Genomic DNA, 21,833 nt, shown 5'->3' on the forward strand with positions numbered 1-21,833 from the left:
GTTATTCATTTTAATTATTGTATTGTTTAAAAGTGTTTTTGTTTTTTTGCATTACAAGTAAGATATGTGCAGTATGCATAGGAATTCATTCATTTTTTTTCAAATTATAATCCAGCCCTCCAACAATTTGAGAGACTGTGACTTGGCCCTCTGTTTAAAAAGTTTGTGGACCCCTACTCTAGAACATGGCCATACAGCCTGAAAAAAACTACAACAACCCAGTGATTCCAGCCATGAAAGCCTTTGACAATACACAGAAAGAAGATAGTCTACAAGAGTGTCAACTATCCCAAATAACGGGAAAATATGATGAAAACTTGCAGTTACTGCAGTTGCCAAATCTCTTGGTGAAGGAATCTATTTGGTATTAAATGAATGGCATGATATGTGTTTTGCTGCTTTCCTTGTACAAGCAGAACAATTCATTTTTTTATTTATTTCACCTGAATCACTTTGATAGCTTGCTGGCAAAGTTGTATCATTCTGGAAGAATTGGCTACCATGAACCACTCAAACATCTGTTTATAGGGGTGGTGTGGAAGCAATATGGTCTCTACATGTTTTAAAAAATGTACCTGTTTCGCAGAGCTTGGAAAAGTTACTGTTTACGACTTCAGCTCCGAAAATCCCCATAAACTAGGCTGCTAGAGGTAGTAAGGAATTTAGTTCTAATGCTGTATATATAAATTGAGGGCAAGTTTTGGGGTCAAAATTATGAATTTTAATATGACGAGTGGATAAATTGAAGGTCATTCTATGGAAAGGGGAAAGCACCACTGCGACCTCAGTGAGCCAGGCACCTCTGCCATCATTTCTCTACCCAGGCATTTTAAAAAGCCAGAAGCAGCACCACAGCAGAGAGAATGGAGCGGGTCGGTGTTTCTTTTTCGCTTCTCCTAGGATGGACTAAGCTCTCAACTTTTTCTACTCGGATAAAAAGATAGTTCATTTCTTGATAAGAGTTAAGGCACCATACTCACATTGATCCCACAATTTTTGGGTTCATCATTTGACCAAAAATTCTATATTTTCCATGAGCATATAGCAGGCATGGGCAAACTTTGGCCCTCCAAGTGTTTTGGACTTCAACTCCCACAATTCCTAACAGCCGCTAAGCTGGCAAGGATTTCTGGGAGATGAAGTCCAGAAAGGGCCAAAGTTGGCCCATGCCTGGAATATAAAAACGTAAACATTTTCCCCTAACATTAAGTCCAGTCGTGTCTGACTCTGGGGGTTGGTGCTCATCTCCATTTCTAATCCGAAGAGCCAGCGTTGTCCATAGACACCTCCAAGGTCATGTGGCTAGCATGACTGAATGGAGCACTGTTACCTTCCCGCCGGAGCAGTACCTATTGATCTACTCACATTATTATTTATTATTATTAACTTTATTTGTACCCCGCTAGCATCTCCCGAAGGACTCGATGCGGCTTACAAAGGCCAAGGCCTCAAAAACATAGCATAACAATACACAACTCAAAGCGAATCAAACAATTAAAGCAATATCAAAAACAACAGAACAATAAAACAATACACCAAACACAGTAAAACTGGGCCGGGCCAAATGCAATAGGTACAGATTAAAAGTGCTGATGTGACAGGTGGTATGTCGGATTTTAGGGTAAGTGCAGTGTGCAAGCAGTCTTAAAGTCTAATAAAGTGCTTCTGGGACAGGTTGTTGGAGTTTTCCTATTCTGGAAAGGCACATCAGAACAGCCAGGTCTTCAAGTTCTTCCTAAAAACTGCCAACGTAGGGGCCTGTCTAATGTTTTTGGGGAGGGTGTTCCAAAGTCGGGGGGCTACCACAGAAAAGGCCCTGTCTCGCGTCCCCACCAGACGCAGGGGGAATCGCGAGCAAGGCCTCTCTGGATGAGCGAAGAAAACGCGTGGGTTCATAGACGGAGATGCGGTCACTCACATTTGCATGTTTTCAAACTGCTAGGTTAGCAGAAGCTGGGCCTGACAGCGGAAGCTCACGCCGCTCCCCAGATTCGAACCTGTGACCTTTCACTTAACAAGTTTAGCAGCTCAGTGGTTTAACCTGCTGTGCCACTGGGGACTCCACTGCTTATAATAGGAATAATATTTACCGAAAAGCACACACATTTTTCTTGAAGTAATTGCAGACCGATCCAGAAACAGCAAAATAACAGTAAAAATCATTTTCCATTTTGCTTTCTTTGTTTCCCATTCCAGGTTATAGAAAGTTTTCTGAGTAAGGAAGTGACCTATGTTGTTTCCAGCAGCCAAGAGGCCAGACGGGAGATATGGACAGGGAAGCACATTAACAGTGGGTTGAAGGATACACACACTGGAGTCCTATCTTCTGCAAAACCCCAGCAGGATCATAGACGTCCCTTGCCAAAGCCGATGGACACGGTAAGCATCACAAATCTTGAATAGCATAAGGTCTATCTCCTTTTTAAACAAGGAATGACTTATCAGTGGGGGGCTGTTGGGATAATAGTGGTTACAGGCAAAGATTAAACTTGCACTTTCCTCCTGCAGACATCATGTTGTTCAGATGCTTTCTTTTTATGGCATGAAAAAGAATAAACCAAGTTAATAATCTTTACCTTTATATCCTCCAATCTCCACCCTCATGCTGGTAGCATGCTGATTCCTGCTATCTTGAAAATCTCTCGCTAACCATGTCCCCTTCAGATCATCTCCAGTTAGCAATCAAAATTGTGCACAAGCATGGGAAATAATAATAATAATCATCTTTATTTTTATTCTGTTACCATCTCCCCAAAGGGACTCGGGGTGGCTTACAAGGCACTACAGGGCGCACATATAACATGCAACTGGTAAAACAGTACAAAAATATTGAACAAGTCACATAAAATTATAACAACAACCCCCCCAGCAACACATGTAGCATAAAATCAAAACAATAAACATTTAAAACAACAGTAGATAAATCTAACTGCTGTCAATTCACAGGTGCAAAGTGTCAGCTTCATATGGGAAAAGCATGATTAGGGAGAATAAATGGGGAAGACAACTACTTACAAGCGGTGGATATGTAATCTGTTAGAGAAGTACTCTCTATATAAGTATAAATCTAGAAACTTTAGTAAAAAAAAAAAAAAAACAACCCAAAAAGCCTGGTTTGACTTATCTACCTGGAACTCCCTTCCCAGCGAGATTTTGCTCAGCGACAGCCCCAAAACATCACTGCTCTTGAGATCTGCATGGAGGAATGGGCCAACATACAGCAACAGTGTGTGCCTACCTTGTGAGGACTTACAGAAAATGTTTCACCTCTGTAATTGCCAATAAAGGATATATAACAAAGTATTGAGATGAACTTTTGTTATGGACCAAATACTTATTTTCCACCATAATTTGCGAATAAATTTGTTAAAAATCAGACAATGTGATTTTCTGGCTGTGTTTTCTCATGTTGTCCTTCATAGTTGAGGTCTACCTATTATGTCAATTACAGGCCTCTCTCGTCTTTTTAAGTGGGAGAACTTGTACAATTGGTATGTGACTAAATCCCCCCCCCCCCCCGCCCCCCAGCATTTGCTGACCAATATCTCCCTTCTTTTTGTGCTCAACTTTCAAAGGGCCCTTTTCACTTTGGCTCCCTTTCTGCTGTTGCTCATGCCTCAGTTTTCCTTCCAGGACAGGGAAGGGGAACCTCTGGCCCTTCAGATATATGGGCTACAACTTCATCAGGTAGTTGACCAGTGAAAAAGAGCTGCTGGAGTCTTAGTTCTATGAAAGACCAGGGATTCTTTAGTCCTGCTGTTGATTGACATATTTGACATTTTGAGTTCCTAAGCAGCACAGGAAAAATCAAACCCAAGAAGAATCCCAAAGAGAAGCTACAAGGCCACTTGGCTGTAGGAGGTCTTCTTATGACTTGACAACAATAATTGAGGCAGAAAAAAAATCTATACCAGAAAATCTCCATTAGTGTATTTGGAAGATGGTTACAATTTGGCACAGATGCCCTGAATTTGGTTTCATTCATTTTTGCACAAATTGGGAATGAAAGGCACTGGCTCGATAGAACAAAAGGGACTAGCTCGATAAGGTGGCAGGAAGTCAATGAAATAATCCGTTCATAAGAAGTAGTGCCTATGGAGTGATAATGAATGGAAATCTCCTGGGCCTAATGCCAAGGCCAATATAACCTGATTCTCCATCTCCTCCTGTTTTGATATTGTCTGTGCTTTGTCCTGATCTCAACTCACCCTTCTTTTTGCAGACCTTGAACAGTCGTGGGAAAAAGCTTTTGCATAAAGCAATTGGCAGTCAGGTGAGCAAATACATTCATTGGCTTGCCGATCCTGTGGAGTTTGTGTGTGTAATTGGGCATGGGCGTGTGTAAAAATAATTGAGTTGAAATTAGCCCTCCAAATCAGCTAGTCCAGCTCTGTCTTAGGAAGTACAATCTCCCAGCCAATCCAGAGTGCAAGTACACTAAACATCAAAGATTTTCTTTAAGGGAAGTGGGAGGGCTGGGGAAACACAGTTATCTTAGGATGGTACTGGTCCATTATCCAGGCAAAGGCAGGAGGGGATGCTAGTTAGAGAGGGATGGGCCCTTTTACCGGGAGAGGTTATAGGAGGAAAACCATTTCCTTGCTTTTGCTAGTTATTTTCTCCCTTCCTTTCCTGTGTCATAAACATATGTTAAATGGCCCTGGCCTAATTTACCTGTCCAAACGCATCTCCCTCTATGAACCATTGCGGAGATTAAGATCCTCCGGCGAGGCCCTGCTCTCTGTCCCTCCATTGTCATTCTGCTGGTACAGCTGTACCAGAAGCTCCCACTTTATTTGCCTTGTATTAAGTGTTTGCTTGCAGCCCAAGGTTTGGGATTCTGCAGAAGGGTGGCTTCCTGTTAAAGTTTGCAGTTATAGGGCAGGCCCTCTGTCCATCATCATTAAGTTTGGTTCCGCCCCCTGTTCAGGACAATTGTGAAGGGAAGGGAGCCATTTTCAGTCAGTCTCAGCAAGGAAAGTCAATGTACAGGATGTGTACAGACTTCTCCTGTACAAAGGCTTCAGCCCTTAAGACCTCCCAGTGGAGAACAGTGTTAAGAGCATCTAAAGATTCCCAAAGGTTCCCAGGGAAACAGCCTTACAGCCCCGAGGAATTTCGGAGGGAATAACAGCTTTAAACATCAAGAACTCCAGCTAAGTGACTACAGGCCTACTGGTAGGTTCACTCGGTTTTGAGACGCAGTTCAGCCCGGTAGTGGATCCACATCAGTTAGGTTTAGGATCACAGTTAGCCTGGGAGAAGTTTGGAAAGGGGTTTTCCTTTAGAGTAAAAGCAACAGTTAAGCAAAGCAAAGCCTGGAAGCATTTGTTTAACCTTTTGAAGACAAAGGAACTTTCTGTTGATTGTTCACCAATAAAAGACTTTGTTATATTTTACAAGCCCTCTAGAGACTGTTTATGGTGGAAATCCTTACGAATTTCTCTTCGGGCCCCCTGGCTTCCCGCTGGGCTAAAGTTGCACGTCCTGTTTTAAAAGCAATTCGTTTCAAGCCCAGCGCGCGACAGAACAGTCATAGTCGCAATTGGTTGGGGATGAGAGACAGGGCCTTCTCGGTGATTGCCCCCTGGCCATGGAACTCCCTTCCTGGTGAGATCAGATTGGCCCCCTCCTTCCTGCCCTTCAGAAGGATGGTGAAAACTTGGCTGTGGGACCAAGCTTTCGGGACAATGCAATAAAGCAGCAATTGGAAACTTTACCAGGCCAATTAGATTTGACGCAGATGACCATGACGGTTTTAAACAGTGTATTGTAATATTGAGATAAATGTTTTTAATGTTTATGTATGCATATAATGAACTAGCCATCCCCTGTGGCCCAGTCAGGTGATCTGGAAAGCAATGAGAAGGTGTTGGTTTCTAACATATGTAATGTCTTTATGCTTGTGGGTAAACAGTCTTTCTTAATGTGGACATTGTCCGGTTTGCCTACTCTGGAACATGCAACATATTATTGTCCTTCTTTAGGGGTCCCTTTCAAATCTATGATACTATCTCTGTGTGTGCGTGTATCATATATATCTATCTCTATATGTCTGGATGGCTCTTTGTCAGGAGGGAAGTGTGGGAAGTCTGCCCCAATTCTGTTGTTCATGGGGTTCAAAATGCTCTTTGATTGTAGGAGAACTATAAATCCCAGCAACTTGAACTCCCAAATGTCAAGGTCTATTCCCCCCAAACCCCATCTGTGTTCATATTTGGGCATTTTGAGTATCAGTGCCAAGTTTGGTCCAGATCCATCATTGTTTGAGTCCACAGTGCTCTCTGGATGTAGGTGAACTACAACTCCCAAATTCAAGGTCAATGCCCACCAAACCCTTCTGTTGGTCATGGGAGTTCTGTGTGCCAAGTTTGGTTCAATTCAGTCGTTGGTGGAGTTCAGAATGCTCTTTGATTGGAGGTGAACTATAAATCCCAGCAACTACAACTCCCAAATGACAAAATCATAATTTTTTGAGTGATGGTCACTCCTTGTTTTGTAAGATGTTTTGCTGCCAAATTTGGTGTGATTTCGTTCATTGGTTCTTTTGTTTTTAAGGTACTCATTATGCACAGAGCATTTATATATATATAGATTCTTGTCCCGGCATTGAATGTTTGCCGTATATATGCTGTGCTCCGCTTTGAGTCCCCTTTGGGGTGAGAAGGGCGGAATATAAATGTTTTAAATAAATAAATAAATAAATAAATAAATAAATAAATCAACAACAAACTGAAAGCTCCAACTAGTCAACAAGAGGCATCAAGGCAGGAAGAAACCTTCGAGGGAGATGGGAAAGCTTGGCATGTTATCCAAAAATAATCTGGTAGGTGTGCGTATGAATTAAACATCAATCAGCTGATGCTTCATAAAAAAGTGAGGAGTGAAGGCAGATGGCTTTGTGAGATAGCAGAACAGGATTGACAAAAATTCATATTTTTTATATGTTCTATTTTGAAAGCTAGATGGTTATCTTAATCCCTCAACTGTTCCGTGAGAGCTAGTCTTCTCCCCCAAGTGAGCTATTCAAGCAATGGGTAGTGTCAATCTTCTTGACTTCCCTATCATTTTTTTTCTTTCTTTCAGGATAACATCCCTGGAAACAGCATCCTTGCCAGTGCACGACTGTGGGGGATACAGGTCATACATGCAGATGGTATCCTTTTTAAAATGTTGTTGCCATTGCTGTGAGTAAACTTTGTCTTGAAAGGTGGCATATAAATTCTTCATCAAAATAAATAATTTAAATTGGCCTCTTTTCTACATGACTTCAGTTGCCTGATGTTTTCATTCCTTGCATTCTGCACTAACAGACAACCTCTTTTCTGTCAAAACAGTGTAGTACGTCAGTCTTGCTGGAAGGTGGCAGGCCAGAGCAATGGATCAAGGGTGTCCATGGGTATGCATGGTTGCTAGCAGAGATTCACCTTCCTATACACTTCTGCATGGGTCTTGATTAATATTGCAAACTCCCTTGTTAGCTGTAATCTCTATGCCTTTGACAGAAGCTTAATGTGTATACATTACTATGTAATAATGCTTATCTGACATATAAAATCTCACTGTTTTCTTAATTGGAGCAGGCTCCTATTAAACCTACAGAGATGTGATCTCTTATTTGGCCTTCTTAAAGTTAATTGGATGGACAAATTCATTTAAAACATATATACCATATATACTTGAGTATAAGCCGACACGAATATAAGCCGGGGCACCTAATTTTACCACAAAAAACTGGGAAAACATATCGACTCGAGTATAAGCCGAGGGTGGGAAATGCAGCCACTACAGGTAAATCTCAAAATAAAAATAGATACCAATAAAATTACATTAATTGAGGCATCAGGAGGTGAAATGTTTTTTTTTAATATTTACATAAAACTGTAATTTGAGATAAGACTGCCCAACTCTGATTAAATCATTACATATTTATTTATTTATTTCCGAGGGGGGACTCAGGGCGGCTTAAAAAAAGACACAATTCGATGCCTACACAATAATACAAATAAACATGTAAAACAGCAATTAAAACAATTAAGACAGTTAAAACAATCAATATATATCACAGTCAATAAACCAATCTCAAGCTCAGCGTTCGCCAACTCAGAGTTCATATTTCGTTCTACATTATCTTCAATGTAAATGTACTTACGTATCCTTCCAACAATAATAGAGTAAAATAATAAATATAATAATAAATATTATTATTATTAATTAAACTTTATTTGTACCCCGCTAGCATCTCTCGAAGGACTCGATGCGGCTTACAAAGGCCAAGGCCTCAACACAACAACAGCAAATAATAACAATACAATACAAAGCAAAAATTAAAACATAAGCAATGACAAAAACATTACACTATTACACATTAAAAACAGGCCGGGCCAATGATGGGCACAGGTTAAAAGTGCTGGATGTGACGGTGGTATATTGGAATTCTGGGCAAGTGCAATGTGCAGAGAGTCTTAACTCTAATAAAGTGCTTCTGGGACATGGTGCTGGGGGCTGTTATAATAATTATAATATATAATAATAATATAATAATAATAATAAAGTAAAATAATAAATGTATTAATCATCATAAATAGTGTAAAATAATAAATGTAATAATAATAATAGGGTAAAATACTGTAAATGTAATAATAATAAAGAGAGTAAAATAATACATGAAATAAAATAATACTCATAACAGAGTAAAATAATAAATAACTTTGACTCGAATATAAGCCGAGGGGAGCTTTTTCAGCCTAAAAAAAGGGGCTGAAAAACTAGGCTTATACTCGAGTATATACAGTACTTCTTTGCCAGAGAGGGTGCAGTCCTGTGAATATAAGGCACTAGCCCCCCTGCCACGCGTTGCTGTGGCCCACTCTGTGTATATGTGTTTTGAGTGTGTATATATGTGTATGTGTGTGTGTATATTTGTATGTATGTATGTGTGTGTGTTTGTGTGTATATATATATGTAGTTTTGTGCATGTGTTGTAATTTATTTATTATTATTTTTTGCTTTTTAAGTCTCTTCTGCTGTGTTTTTCAGTGTTTTTATGAGTGATGGTCATTTGTCGGCCTGATAGGTGTATTGTGTCCAAATTTGGTGTCAATTTGTCCAGTGGTTTTTGAGTTATGTTAATCCCACAAACGAACATTATATTTTTATTTATATACATTGGAGATTTCTGTAATTAGATGCAGGAGTATATATAGTTGGCCCTCCATAGCCATGGATTCTGCATCCCCTGATCTCGAAAATACTGATTTTTTAAAAAATTGCAGAAGACAAATGTTGCTATTTTATGTAAGGGTCACAATTTTACTATACAATTGTATATAATGGGACTCTCGCATCGTTGATTTTGGTATAGATGGGGGGGTCCAGGAACCAGACTCCAGTGGACACCAAATCCTGCAGTACTTCAATTTCATATTGCATATGTACAAAACATGAAAACAACATTTTACAACTAAAGAAAATCTTTACAACTAAAGAATGTCCAATGTTTGCCCTGGTGGTGCAGCGGGTTAAACCGCTGAGCTACTGAAAATGCTGACCGAAAGGTTAGCAGTTCGAATCCAGGGAGTGGGGTGAGTTCCTGTTGTTATCCCCAGCTTCTGCCCACCTAGCAGTTCGAAAACATGCAAATGTGAGTAGATCAATAGGTACCTCTTCGGTGGGAAGGTAATGGCACTCCATGCAGTCATGGCAGCCACATGGCCTTAGAAATGGAGATGAGCACCATTCCTCCAGAATCGGACATAACTATATTTAATGTCAAGGCGAAACCTTAACCTATTAAGACAAGCATGGGAACTTCATTCCAAAGTTTACTTGACTTGCTAGGTGATCAACAAACCTTTGCCAGTCCTGAGCTTAGCTTGTGTTTGATTTGCAGAAATAAGGAAGTGAATAATTAGATTTTCAGGGCATGGAGAAAAGGATGGTCGTCTGTAAATATCACTAGACTGGACTGCAGCTACTTCTCGAAAAGCAAGGAAATTAATGGAGACTCAAAGAAAGCCTGAAAGTAGTCGTGAATCTGCCCTCTTCCTTTCCCTTAGTGTCCCCAAAAGTAGAAATATGCGTTTCTTGTTCCATCCATCTACTGCTTTCTAGAACACAGAATGTAATATTGATTCCTTAATGGTCCTCCTTCTTCAGAAATGCTGACCTATATACGACGGTTATCTAAGAAGTATCATTCCAAGGCAAAGGTTGGTACAGTCAGTGGGACTTTGGGGTACAGAGTATGGCGTTTCCCAGAACATGGCTGGGAAACACCATACCTAAGATATGCTGTTTATGATCTCTTGCCTTTCTGCAAAAGAGGCATCGTTTGTGGAATTCTCACTAACTGGTTGTTTGGCACAATGTGGTTAGAAGACAGAGTCCTTATATAAATAAATGATCTCAATTTGTTTCCCACAAATGGATCTACTAATGCTCATCTCATAGATCTTTTTTGTTCTGCTCTGAGGCAGGGAGCTTAACTGAAAAGACTCCTGAGGATCTCTTCCAGCTGCACAATATTACATTATTTACTATCAGCTGGCAAGGAGATTCTCTAATGAACGTAGTTTAGTCTAGTAGACACAAGCTTAATTTATTCTCCTATTCCAGTTTACATAATTTGCCAGAAGCACATTCTCAGCATTGGAGGCAGGCGAACACCAGTGGAATAGGTAGCTGCCAGCTCTAGCTTTGCCCACCATTAGCATGACTAATGTCAGGCACATCCAGGATCAAATTATCTCCCTCTATGACAAGCTTGGGGGATTCTGGGACTTGCAGCCCACACAAAATTATCTTTGCCAAGCTCTGCCCTAAAATATGGGATTAATTTCAATTTTTGTGACCTGATGGATGTTTACATTTATGTGGCTGGTCCTTTGCTCTCTCAATCTTTGCACTTCACAATAGATTTAAGTGTGCTAAGGTGAACTGACCAGGTGGATTATGGGTGTAGCATATGTATGCTTATGGGAAAAAGCACTTTGAAAGATGCAGTGATATAACGGCTCCTTTAGAAGTATGTTTTGGATCTGGTGATATTTGCCTAGCCCTAGTTACCTCCATTCAATAATAATAATAACAACAACAACAGCAACGGTTCTGGCCCTACTTACACAACAACAACGGTTCTGGCCCTACTTACCTGAACCGACTAGGACCCTAAGATCATCTGGGGAGGCCCTGCTCTTGGTCCCGCCTGCATCACAGGTGCGCTTGGCAGGGACGAGAGAAAGGGCCTTCTCAGTGGTGGCCCCTCGGCTGTGGAACGCCCTGCCTGCAGATATCAGATTGGCCCCCTCCCTGCTGGCATTTCGGAGGAAAGTGAAGACCTGGCTGTTCGAACAAGCATTTGATTAAACAGTGTAATTGAACATAGGAATACGGAATAATGGATGACGAGACTGGATTCTGATTTTACTGTTGAACACTTCAAGCTACTTTGGGACTTCCGGATTCAGACGGACAGAGTTTTGGAGCACAATACTCCTACTGGCTGTTAGGCATTGTGGCCATTGAAGTCAAAACATCTGGAAGTGCAAAGTTTGCCCATGCCTGTTCTATAGGCTATTTAATTGCATTTTAAGCAAACTTTTCTTTACGTTTACTGATGTTTCTGTAAGTATTTGAAAATTGAGAAAAGACAAGATAGAAACAAATGCATATGTAGTAGTAGAAGAAGCAATTATAATAATAATGCTAATATAGATTATCTAGAGCAGGGGTCCTCAAACTTTTTAAGCAAAGGGCCTGGTCATAGTCCCTCAAACTGTTGGAGGGCCGGATTATAATTTTTTTTAAAAAAATGAATGAATTCCTATGCACACTGCACATATGTTATTTGTAGTGCAAAAACACTTAAAAACAATACAGTAATTAAAACGAAGAACAATTTTAACAAATATAAACTTATTAGTATTTCAATGGGAAGCATGGGCCTGCTTTTGGCTGATGAGATAGGATTGTTGTTGTTGTGCACTTTCAAGTCCTTTCAGAATTAGGTTGACCCTGAGCGAGGGCCGGGTAAATCACCTTGGAGGGCCGCATCTGGCCCCCAGGCCTTAGTTTGAGGACCCCTGTCGTATGGTCACCTTACGCTGGCAGCTGACAAAAGAATTTCAATTGCGGATCTTCAGAGAATCACTAGGTTCTCGAATGTGACTCCATGATCAACTTCTGGAGGTGGTTGACCATAGAACTACATTAGGGAAGTTAGATATAATAATAATAACAACAACAACAACAACTATTACTACTACTGCTATTTTATTTATATCCCACCACCATCTCCCAAAAGGAACTCTGGACACCTTACAAAAGCACGTAGTAGTTCAGCAAATTATACAAAATACAATAAAATACATAAACATTTAAAAAACAATAATAGGATTCCTATAGATGACATTTTAATTACATCCATGAATGATCAAATCTGCAAAAGTCAAACCTGAACAGTAAAAGATTTTTAGGAGAAATAATGGAAGAATGTATTTGTGCTGGTTCCATTCTGCAGAGAACCTAAAAGCCACGGTCCAGCCAGGTAAATGACTTTCGAGGGCCGTGTCCAACCCCTGGGCCTTAGTTTGAGGACCCCTGATCTAGAGCCATTTCATTCTGACTCCAGATTACTGTTGTTACGTTGCTAGCTCTAATTGATCATCTTTGCTGAGAAATGTACAAATTCGACATTTTGGATTTTTTTGGTATCTACTGCAAACTTCCTTGTTTCAACAATTTCCTTCTATGAATTAGCATGGGCTCCGAGATCTGCTAGGGAGACACTCCTCTTGGTCCCACCTCTGTCTCAAGCACAGTTGGTAGGGACAAGAGAGAGGTCCTTCTCGGTGGTGGCCCCCCGGCTTTAGAATGCTCTCCTGAGGGAGATTAGGCTAGTCCCTACTCTCCGAGCCTTCCATACACAATTGAAGATATGGCTGTTTAGACAAGCCTCTAACCATGTTTAGAAACTCTTAATGAACTTATCCAAGGACCTAGAGATGCACTTTATGAGACTGATATTAATTGCAGTTGTACTATATCTGCAGCAATTGTTGCATTGTACTGATCTTAATTAGGGGGTTTATGGTGTTTCTGTTGGCTATTATTGCTTTTGTGTTATTAGGTTCTTGTGGGTTTTTTCGGGCTATAGGGCCATGTTCTAGAGGCATTTCTCCTTGCCATAGATGCAGGCGAAACGTCAGGAGAAATGCCTCTAGAATATGGCCCTATAGCCCGAAAAAACCCACAAGAACCTTTTGTGTTATTGTCATTTAACTTTAGAATTTTGAATGTTTGTACCTTTGAGTGCTTTGTGAGCCACCCCGAGTCCCTTCGGGAGATGGTGGCAGGGTATTAATAAAGTTTTATTATTTGTTGTTATTATTATTATTATTATTATTATTATATAACAAATATGACTTTTCTTTGATTCCATGTCACTTTTAACTGATTGTATTGTATTTTGTTAGATATTGTTGATATATTGCTTAGAATTGATATAATATAATAAATGCTTTTAAATATATAGTGAAAGCTTTTCTATCTTTTCTAATGCATACTTGAAGTTGCAATATCTTGCCCTCTCACATTGTTTATTTGTATTGATCTAGATGAAATCGTGTGTTTCTGGGTATCAGCCTCAAAAAGGTGAGCATGGTGTTCCAGCTAGGTTTAGATTGCTGCCCACTTGTTTGTCTCTATTGCATCCCATTTTATTGCTTCTTGTTGTATCATTTCCAGCTTCATATTCTGCCTTACTAAAATATCTTTATGTTCAATGTGTACCATAGGCTCTAATGAGAATGAGAGCAAAGGGTTAAACCAGGGGTTCTCAAACTAAGGACTGGGGACCAGCTATGGCCCTCCAAGGTCATTTACCCGGCCCTCGCTCAGGGTCAACCAAAGTCTGAAACGACTTAGCACCCAACAACAACAATAATCCTATCCCATAAGCCAAAAGCAGGCGCACACTTTCCATTGAAATACTAATAAATTTATATTTGTTAAAATTGTTCTTCATTTTAATTATTGTATTGTTTTAAAGTGTTTTTTGCACTACAAATAAGATATTTGCAGTGTGCATAGGAATTCATTCATGTATTTTTTTTTCAAATTACAATCTGACCCTCCAACAGTTTGAGGGACTGTAATTTGGCTCTCTGTTTAAAAAAATTGAGGACCCCTGGGTTAAACAGTAATGTGTGCCTCACTTGTAAATATACCGTATTTCATTGCACAAAGTCGCCACCACATAATAATTGCACCCCCCTTTTTGGAGTGCCAAAAATGATATTTTTTGTTTACCTCGCATAATAGTTGCACCCCCATTTTTGGCCTGATTTTCCTTTCCTTCCTTCTCTCTCTGAAGGTAAGGTATTTTAAAAACTATAAAATTGATGTCTCTGGAGCTGCACTCTTCCCTCCTCCTTCATCCCTCCTTTTTCCGTGGCATGACAGTGTACAAAATATGGAATAAAATTCTTTGGAGAAAGGAGGAAGAAAGTATAATTTGAGTTCCAAAAACTTCCATTTCAGGTTTTTTAAACTGCCTCGCCTCAGAGGAAGGAGAAAAGAGAGAAGAGAAGCCAAGAAAGGGAAAATCAGCCCCAAATGACTTTAGTTTTAAACAAACAAACAAACAAACAAAAACTGGACTGTTTATTTGAGGCTGGATCATCCCTCAACAACAACAACAACAAAACTTTATTTATATACCGCTCTAGCTCCCCGAGGGGACTCAGAGCGGTTTCCAAGTAACATAATCAATACATACAAAGAAAACAGCATAAACATAAAATTAACAAGACAATATAAGCATTAAAAACCACAATAGCACATATATTTAAAATAATCCTGCCTGTTCAAGGCAGGTTAAAAGGCCAAGCCGGGGTTAGTGCGATTTTAGAGGGCCCGGGAAATTAGGTAGAGTCTATGGCTGTACATTTCCAGGGCCTAATAGAATAAAGTGACCTGGGTAATTGGTAGAAAAAGATATGGCCAATTTCAACAGTATCTGAGGCAGAGCTAGAACTAGTCGTTCTCAAAGGTTTGTTTAAACCACCAGGCTCTTACGAAAAGAGGGGAGGGATGGGGCCTGTCTTATTTCTCCAGGAGGGGCGTTCCAGAGGCGGGGGGCAACCACTAAGAAGGCCCTCTCTCTCGTCTCCACCAACCGTGCTTGTGGTGGTGGTGGGAGCAAAAGGAGGACCTCCCCAGAAGATCTTAAAGTTCTCGCCGGTTCATAGAGGGAGATGCGATTGCAAAGATAGGCGGGGCCCGAACTGTTTAGGGCTTTATAGGTCATGACCTGCACCTTGAATTTGGCTTGGCAACTTATTGGCAACCAGTGAAGCTGTTTTAAAAGGGGTGTTGTATGCTCCCTATAGTTTGCTCCAGTAAGGAGCCTGGCTGCCGCCTGTTGTACCAGTTGGAGCTTCCAGGCCGTCTTCAAGGGCAGCCCCATGTAGAGCGCATTGCAATAGTCCCTCCTCCTCCTCCTTCCCCCCTTTCGGCAGTAAGGCATTTCATTTAAAAGCAACAGAAACTGGAGAATAAAGGCAGGTTTCTTTGCATAATACTCACACCTCCTTTTCTGATGAAAAAAATTGGGTGGAGTGCAACTATTATGTGATGAAATATGTATTTAACTTCAAACAGGAGCAAATGTTTGGCTGCAGACAAAAAAGTGGAAGAGAAATGGTGCATTTTGTGATATAAATGTTGGGCAGCCTTGTTTTACCGTGAAGGGTCTGTATGTTTCCAAGCTCCCCTTCAAGTAATGTTGACATTTAGGAATTTTGCACTGTGTTTTGCTATTTAAATTCATTGTCATTGGAAATTTCAACATGGACCTTACACTTGCATAGCTAAGTGTGATTTTTTTTTTCTTCCACACTCCCACCCTTCCAGGAGAACCTTAATTGTTTCTTGATATTTGAAACTGCTGATAGATTGTGTGTGTGTGTGGGTATGACTCCAACAAGGTCCAAGCCCCATCTCTTGTTCCCCGGAAATGTGCTCTCACGGCTGTCAGCCCTGGACGCTGTCCCATTTGCTAACAATGCAGCCTTGACACAGTGCTGGCATTGTGCCTGTTCATGAGGAGGGCTGTTGTTTTAATATAATAATCGCCTTGTTGCACAATGTTTAAATAACAGTCACCTGCAACAGCTTGCTCAGCCATTTTTTTTTTGAGCTGGCTGCTTAATAGTAATTCTCTCTCCTCCTCCCTACCTTCCCATCTGTCATGACAGTGTTTAACTTGTAAAAAGAGGTGCTGGAGAGATCCAGGCTACCTGGCTTCCTTTGACCTTTCTGCTTATCCCAAATCAGTGATAACAATTGCTGTGTCTCTGTTTTCTCTGATACTTTAATAATGATAACTGTTGAAAATTGGGGTTTTTTTCTTTTTCTTTCTAGTAGTCAAGCTGAGACCACATTTCCTAAAAATTGAAGATGAAAGAAGGTAAGAAACATAACGTACCACCACTTCTTATCTTCTGAAACAAAACAAAAAAAGAGAGATGCAGGAGCTCAGAACACTAAAGTGGCTAGGAAGACTCCAGAATGTGCGAAAATATCCCACATGTCCTCTACAGAGTATTCAGGGATTTTGGCCAGGGAGGGTAATGATGAAAGATGTAGAAGATGTTTGCAGGTATTTGGGGCCAAAAAACCACAATGAGATAATGTGTTGTTGAAGGCTTTCATGGCCAGAATGAAAGGGTTGCTTTAAGGTTTCCAGGCTGTATTTTATTTACTATGCTTCTATACCACCATTCTCAGCCCGAGGGCGACTCATGGCGGTTTACAAAACGGCACAATTTGATGCCCACAACAGTACAAAATAATTTAAACATTAAAAACATTTAACACAGGTAAAAATTCATCACAATTAACATCAGTAACACAATAAAAACCATAAGTCCTCCGCATTTCATTACCAGTCATTATCCAGTCACGTTGTCCAACCGTTCCGAGATCAGAGTTTCAGAGCTACACTGCGTTTGGAAAGGCCTGCTCATATAGCCAGGTTTTAACTTTTTTGTGAAGCCTTAAGAGGGTGGAGGCTGATCTAATGTCCCTGGGGAGGGCATTCCACAACCGAGGGGCCACCGCTGAGAAGGCCCTATCCCTCGTCCCCACCAATTGAGCCTGTGAAAATGGCAGGGCTGAGAGCAGGGCCTCCCCAGAAGATATTAAATTCCTAGAGGGTTCGTAAGGAGAGATACGTTCGGACAGGTAAGCAGGGCCAGAACTGTTTAGGGCTTTATAGGCTAAAGCCAGCACTTTGAATTGTGCTCGGTAGCAAATTGGCAGCCAGTGGAGCTGGTGCAACAGAGGAGTTGTATGCTCCTGGGCGCCGCTCCTGTTAGCAACCTGGCTGCAGCCCGTTGGACCCAAGATTCTAGGGGGCCCAGGAATTAAGTGCAATGCTATGGCAGGCAACAATAATATTAGGTACGGGTCTGTGGCTGTTCATTCCAGGGCCGATTAGAGGAAAGAATCTGGGTAATTGGTAGGAAGAATAAGGTCGTATTCAACAATGTGTAGGGCTGAGTTAGAACTGGTCATTTTCAAAGGCTTGTTGAAACCATCAGGTCTTCAAGCTTTTACGAAAGGAGGGGAGGGATGGGGCCTTTCTTATTTCCCTTAGAAGGGCGTTCCAGAGGCGGGCGGGGGGGGGGGGCACCACCGAGAAGGCCCTCTCTCTTGTCCCCACCAACCGCACTTGAGATGGTAGTGGGACTGAGAGGAGGGCCTCCCTGGAAGGTCTTAGAGCTTGTGGAGGCCCTCCTCTCGGTCCCACTACTGTCTCAAGCACGGTTGGTGGGGACAAGAGAGAGGGCCTTCTCGGTGGTGGCACCCGCCTCTGGAACGCCCTTCCAAGGGAAATAAGACAGGCCCCATCCCTCCCCTCCTTTCGTAAGAGCTTGAAGACCTGGTGGTTTCAACAAGCCTCAATGACCAGTTCTAACTCAGCCCTACACAAGTTCAGAAATAGAGTCTGAAGCCAGAATTTCAGTTTTGCCTCTGGATCCAAGGTTATAATAACAACAAATCAAGAATCGCAGTTCAGAGGTAGCATTAAGTTTGTCAACTCTGGTATGATACTGGTTAGTTTAGCCCAGAACTAGGGAAACCGCCTCCCAGTTTTGGCATAGTCGAGATCCTCCACCATCAATTGGAGCTGATAAGGATTGAAAGCCAGAAATGATTGGTAGGCTCTGTCTGAGATAGTCTCAAATGGAGCAACAAGCGGAGCACAAAGGCGGCGTTCAGCAGCATGCTTTTTCATAAATGACAGTCCAAGATTCGGAAGAATAATGCTTTGTAGATCCTGTCTTCCCAAAATTCTCCCATTCCTCTCAAGATTGAGACAAACTTTTCTTTTCTCTGTCTAGGCAACTTCGTCCATTTTTTAAACACTTCAGTTATTTCCCTCAACTATATTTCCTACCTCAGAGAAGGAAGAGCCCCTTTGAACTTCCACAGAAATCCTCCATCTCAAAGTAAGTGTGTGTGTGTGTGTGTATGTGTGTGTGTATGCCAAGAAGCAGGAATATTGCATTCAAATCACCCCTGACAGATGGTCATCCAGCCCCTGTTTAAAAGGTTCCAAAGAAGGAGCCTCCACCACACTCCGGGGCAGAGAGTTCCACTGCTGAACGGCTCTCACAGGCAGGAAGTTCTTCCTCATGTTCAGATGGAATCTCCTCTCTTGTAGTGTAAAGCCATTGTTCCGCGTCCTAGTCTCCAAGGAAGCAGAAAACAAGCTTGCTCCCTCCTCCCTGTGGCTTCCTGTGTAAAAGGAGAATGATAACTAGCTGATAGTGGCCATGATAATTTTTGCGGTTTGGAAAGCTCTGTGGATAAATTTTCTGTTGAGTGCCTTCAAGTCATTGCAAACCAGTGGCGACACTAAGGCAACATTTACTCAGAGGGGATTTGCCTTTGACCTCTTCTGATAGCGAGAAAGCATAACATTCCCAATGTTACCCAGTGGGCTTTCGTGGTTGAGCAAGAAATGTGACAAAGGTCTGCAGAATCAGTCCCAATGCTCAAACCATTACACTAGACTTGCTCTGCATAATAACAGTATACAAGACTAGAAATCTGTGTGTGTGGTGAGGAAGCCAGGTAGACAGCTGGAATCCTGCCAAGGATATTCACAGCACGCTAACAGGGAAAAGCCACAAAATATTGATATACGAGCCATTCTCTGCTCACGTTTACCAAAGGCCAGCACTTAGAAATTTAGTGTAAAAGATTGGGGTGGGGGTAATGGATTGTAGTACTCTCCTTGCTGGTTTAGAATTTTGGGAATTATAGTCCAAACCATTAATTTTTCCAAAAAGAGGCCAAGGTGGCATGCCAGTGTGCTCCAATTGTATCATTATATTTTGAATTGGGAGAAAAAGTACAGTCAGACCTCTGAATTTGCTGGGATTAGGGGCACAGCACCCCTGTGAAAATTTTTTAAAGGCAAATTAATTTTTTTTAACCTTCCTAGCAATTTCTTGATTTTTCTCCATAACTCTTATGGCAGGGGTCCTCAAACTTTTTAAACAGAGGGTCAGGTCACAGTCCCTCAAACTGTTGGAGTCGGATTATAATTTGAAAAAAAAAATGATAAAAAAGACAGAATTTCTGATAGGGTACGGTTATATATCTGATTTCTCATTTCATATGCACACGGCACATATCTTATTTGTAGTGCAAAAAACAGTTCAATAATTAAAATGAAGAACAATTTTAACAAATATAAACTTATTAGTATTTCAAGGGGAAGTGTGGGCCTGCTTTTGGCTGATGAGATAGGATTGTTGTTGTTATTGTGCGCTTTCAAGTCCTTTCAGAATTAGGTTGACCCTGAGCGAGGGCCGGGTAAATCACCTTGGAGGGCTGCATCTGGCCTCCAGGCCTTAGTTTGAGGACCCCTGTCGTATGGTCACCTTACGCTGGCAGCTGACAAAAGAATTTCACTTGTGGAACTACAGCAGTGTTTCTCAACCTGAGGGTCGGGACCCCTGAGGGAGTCACGAAGAGGTGTCAGATGGGTTGCCAAAGACCTTTAGAAAAAATAGTATTTTATGTTGGTCATGGGGGTTCTTTCTGGGAAGTTTGGCTCAATTCTGTCATTGGTGGGATTCAGAATGCCCTTGATTGTAAGTGAACTATAAATCCCAGCAACTACAACTCCCAAATGTGTAGGTCTATTTTCCCCAAATTCCACCGGTGTGCACATTTGGGCATATTGAGTATTTGTGCCAAGTTTGGTCCAGATCCATCATTGTTTGAGTCCAGAGTGCTTTCTGGATGTAGCTGAACTACAACTCCAAAACTCAAGGTCAATGCCCACCAAACCCTTCCAGTACTTTTTGTTGGTCATGGGACTTCTGTGTGGCAAGTTTGGTACAATTCCATTGTTGGTGGAGTTCAGAATGCTCTTTGATTGTAGGTGAACTATAAATCCCAGCAACTACAACTCCCAAATGACAAAATCAATCCCTCCCAACCCCACCAGTATTCAAATTTGGATGTATTGGGTATTTGTGCCAAATTTGGTCCAGGGAATGAAAATACATCCTGCATATCAGGTATTTATATCACAATTCATAACTGTAGCAAAATGACAATTCTGAAGTAGCAATGAAAAGAATTTTATGGTTAGAGGTCACCACAACATAAGGAGCTGTATTAAGGGGTCGCTGCATTAGGAAGGTTGCGAACCACTGACCTACAGAGAATCTCTAGGTCGGGGGTCCACAAACATTTTAAACAGAGGGCCAGGTCACAGTTCCTCAAACTGTTGGAGGGCCGGATTATAATTTGAAAAAAATAATAATGAATGAATTCCTATGCATACCACATATCTTATTTGTAGTGCAAAAATCACTTAAAAACAATACAATAATTAAAATGAAGAACAATTTAACACATATAAACTTATTAGTATCTCAATGGGAAGTATGGGCCTGCTTTTGGCTCATGAGATAGGATTGTTGTCATTGTTGTTGTGTGCTTTCAAGTCGTTTCAGACTTAGGTTGACCCTGAGCAAGGGCCGGGTAAATGACCTTGGAGGGCCGCATCCGGGCCCCAGGCCTTAGTTTGAGGACCCCTGCTCTAGGTTCTCGAATGTGACTCCATGATCAACTTCTGGAGAAGGTTGACCGTAGAACTACATTATAGAAGTTAGAAATAATAATAGTAATAATAATAATAATAATAATAATAATAATAACAACCACTATTACTACTACTGCCACTTTATTTATATCCCACCACCATCTCCCAAAAGAAACTCTGGACACCTTACAAAAGCACGAAGTATTTCAGCAAAATATACAAAATATAATAAAATACATAAATATTTTTAAGAAACAATAACAAGATTCCTTTAGATGGCATTTGAATCACATCCATGAATGATCAAATCTGCAAAAGTCAAGCCTGAACTGTAGAAGATTTTTAGGAGAAATAATGGAAATAATGGAAGAATGTATTTGTGCTGGTTCCATTCTTCAGAGAAACTAAAAGCCATGGCCTAGCCAATGGAGCAAGTCCCCTCTCTGATGGCTGTTTCGTGCCCCAGATGCAGAAAGGCTACTGCGAATGTTGTGAAAGACCCTTTGCAGAACTGTGGATGGTAAGGAAGTCCTTCATCTCAGCCCTGACTGTACAACTGTGAAAATGTCTAGGTTTTCTTTGATAAAAAATACAGTTCGAATTTCTGATAGGGTACGGTTATATATCTGATTTCTCATTTCTATATGTTGTGCTACAGCAGATTGTCTGTAGTCTTGTTTGTGGCAGGTATAAACAT

General features: G+C 41.1%; 1 protein-coding gene across 2 annotated transcripts in view; it reads left to right on the plus strand.

The window, feature by feature from the left end:
- The window catches only part of DBF4B (DBF4B-CDC7 kinase regulatory subunit), a 43,451-nt gene that overhangs the window by 14,461 nt on the left and 7,157 nt on the right, over window positions 1–21,833 (plus strand). Inside the window, exons 4-11 of one of the 2 annotated variants that reach the window (XM_060781222.2) lie at window positions 2,197–2,379; window positions 4,223–4,273; window positions 7,087–7,156; window positions 10,159–10,211; window positions 13,617–13,653; window positions 16,429–16,471; window positions 18,411–18,518; window positions 21,536–21,656. In XM_060781222.2, coding sequence (XP_060637205.2) covers window positions 2,197–2,379; window positions 4,223–4,273; window positions 7,087–7,156; window positions 10,159–10,211; window positions 13,617–13,653; window positions 16,429–16,471; window positions 18,411–18,518; window positions 21,536–21,656 — 666 coding nt within the window. Of the gene's footprint in view, window positions 1–2,196; window positions 2,380–4,222; window positions 4,274–7,086; window positions 7,157–10,158; window positions 10,212–13,616; window positions 13,654–16,425; window positions 16,472–18,410; window positions 18,519–21,535; window positions 21,657–21,833 lie in introns of both variants that reach the window. The other variant, XM_060781221.2, reaches the window with a different exon arrangement.

This window comes from Anolis sagrei, chromosome 6 (assembly GCF_037176765.1).
Source record: "Anolis sagrei isolate rAnoSag1 chromosome 6, rAnoSag1.mat, whole genome shotgun sequence".
NCBI lineage: Eukaryota > Metazoa > Chordata > Lepidosauria > Squamata > Dactyloidae > Anolis > Anolis sagrei.